Source organism: Oratosquilla oratoria, chromosome 25, assembly GCF_046742065.1.
Source record: "Oratosquilla oratoria isolate Oo_2021 chromosome 25, ASM4674206v1, whole genome shotgun sequence".
NCBI lineage: Eukaryota > Metazoa > Arthropoda > Malacostraca > Stomatopoda > Squillidae > Oratosquilla > Oratosquilla oratoria.
The window spans coordinates 1,148,797-1,150,000 of NC_134801.1; the positions used below are offsets into that span (position 1 = coordinate 1,148,797).

Genomic DNA, 1,204 nt, shown 5'->3' on the forward strand with positions numbered 1-1,204 from the left:
AATGAAATTCAACTTATTTTAAAAGATAAATAGCAATAACATTAATATTTGGTGAACAATCCTTTATTGTCAATCACCTCCTGACACCTGTTGCTACATGAATTGATCAATTTCCTACAAAATTATGGAGTAACAGTGCTCCATTCAAATTCCAAGAACTTCCAGAGTTCATCTTGATTTTTTTTTATTTTTTCGCTGTGCCCGTTCACCAATTATTTTCCAAACATTCTCTATTGGATTTAAATCCGGGCTTTGAGCAGGCCAGTTCATCGCATAAAGTTCTTCTTCAGTAAAGAATGATTTGACCTTCTTGCAAGTGTGGCAAGGAGCATTATCTTGCATGAATATGGGACATTGAACCCTTGAAGATCTCAAATATGGAAGGGCATGCTTTCGAAGAATCTGTTTATACACCTCTCCGTTGATCTTCCCATGCAAGCGAACAAGAGGGCCAGTGCCAGCAGCAGAGATGATCCCCCACACCATCACACTTCCTCCGCCGTGTTTCACAGTTTTCTTCACACATTTAACGGACAATCTTTCGCCAGTCGTTCGTCGGACATAATTCCTGCCATCTGAACCAAGTAAATTAAACTTAGATTCATCACTGAAGTAAACGCTTGACCACTGATCTTCCGTCAAGACAACATGTTCAATACAAAACTTCAGGCGGGCTTTTTGGTTCTTCTTGGATATCAATGGTTTGGATGCAGGGACTTGGGCATTCAAACCAGCACTTACTAATCTCCGAGACACTGTTTTACGTGACACATCGCAGTCATAAGATGCATTTAACTCACGGGATATCTCTGCAGCGCTCTTGAATCTATCCTTCCGTGAAAACCTTACCATAAGACGGTCCTGCTTAACTGAGGTTTTGCGTGGTCTACCAGTTTTAGGTGGTGAAATTATTTATCCTGTTGATTTATATTGAGCTACAATGCGTTGCACCACACTCACAGACCTTCCTATCCTCTCTGCTATGACTCCATTTTAATGTCCATCTTTGTGAAGATCAACAATCCTCTGTTTATCTTGAGAAGACACCGGACGTCGTTTATCAGCAGCCATGTTTACAAGTTTGAGGTTCCAATATTTTAAACGCTAATTTTATGTTGCGGTTCTGATTTGAAAGTCTTGTAAAGCATAGAAAGTCCTTCTTTCTAAGATACCCTTAACTTTTGACCGCAAGAAATTACACACT

The 1,204-nt window shown here is 39.9% G+C and overlaps 1 protein-coding gene across 1 annotated transcript in view; it reads right to left on the bottom strand.

Annotated features, from left to right (window-relative positions):
- Positions 1 to 518: 518 nt before the first annotated feature.
- LOC143038787 (uncharacterized) overlaps positions 519 to 1,204 on the bottom strand; it is a 7,861-nt gene continuing 7,175 nt past the window's right edge. The window contains exon 4 of the mRNA XM_076208327.1: positions 519 to 575. Within this exon, the coding sequence (XP_076064442.1) occupies positions 519 to 575 (57 nt within the window). The remainder of the gene's footprint in view (positions 576 to 1,204) is intronic.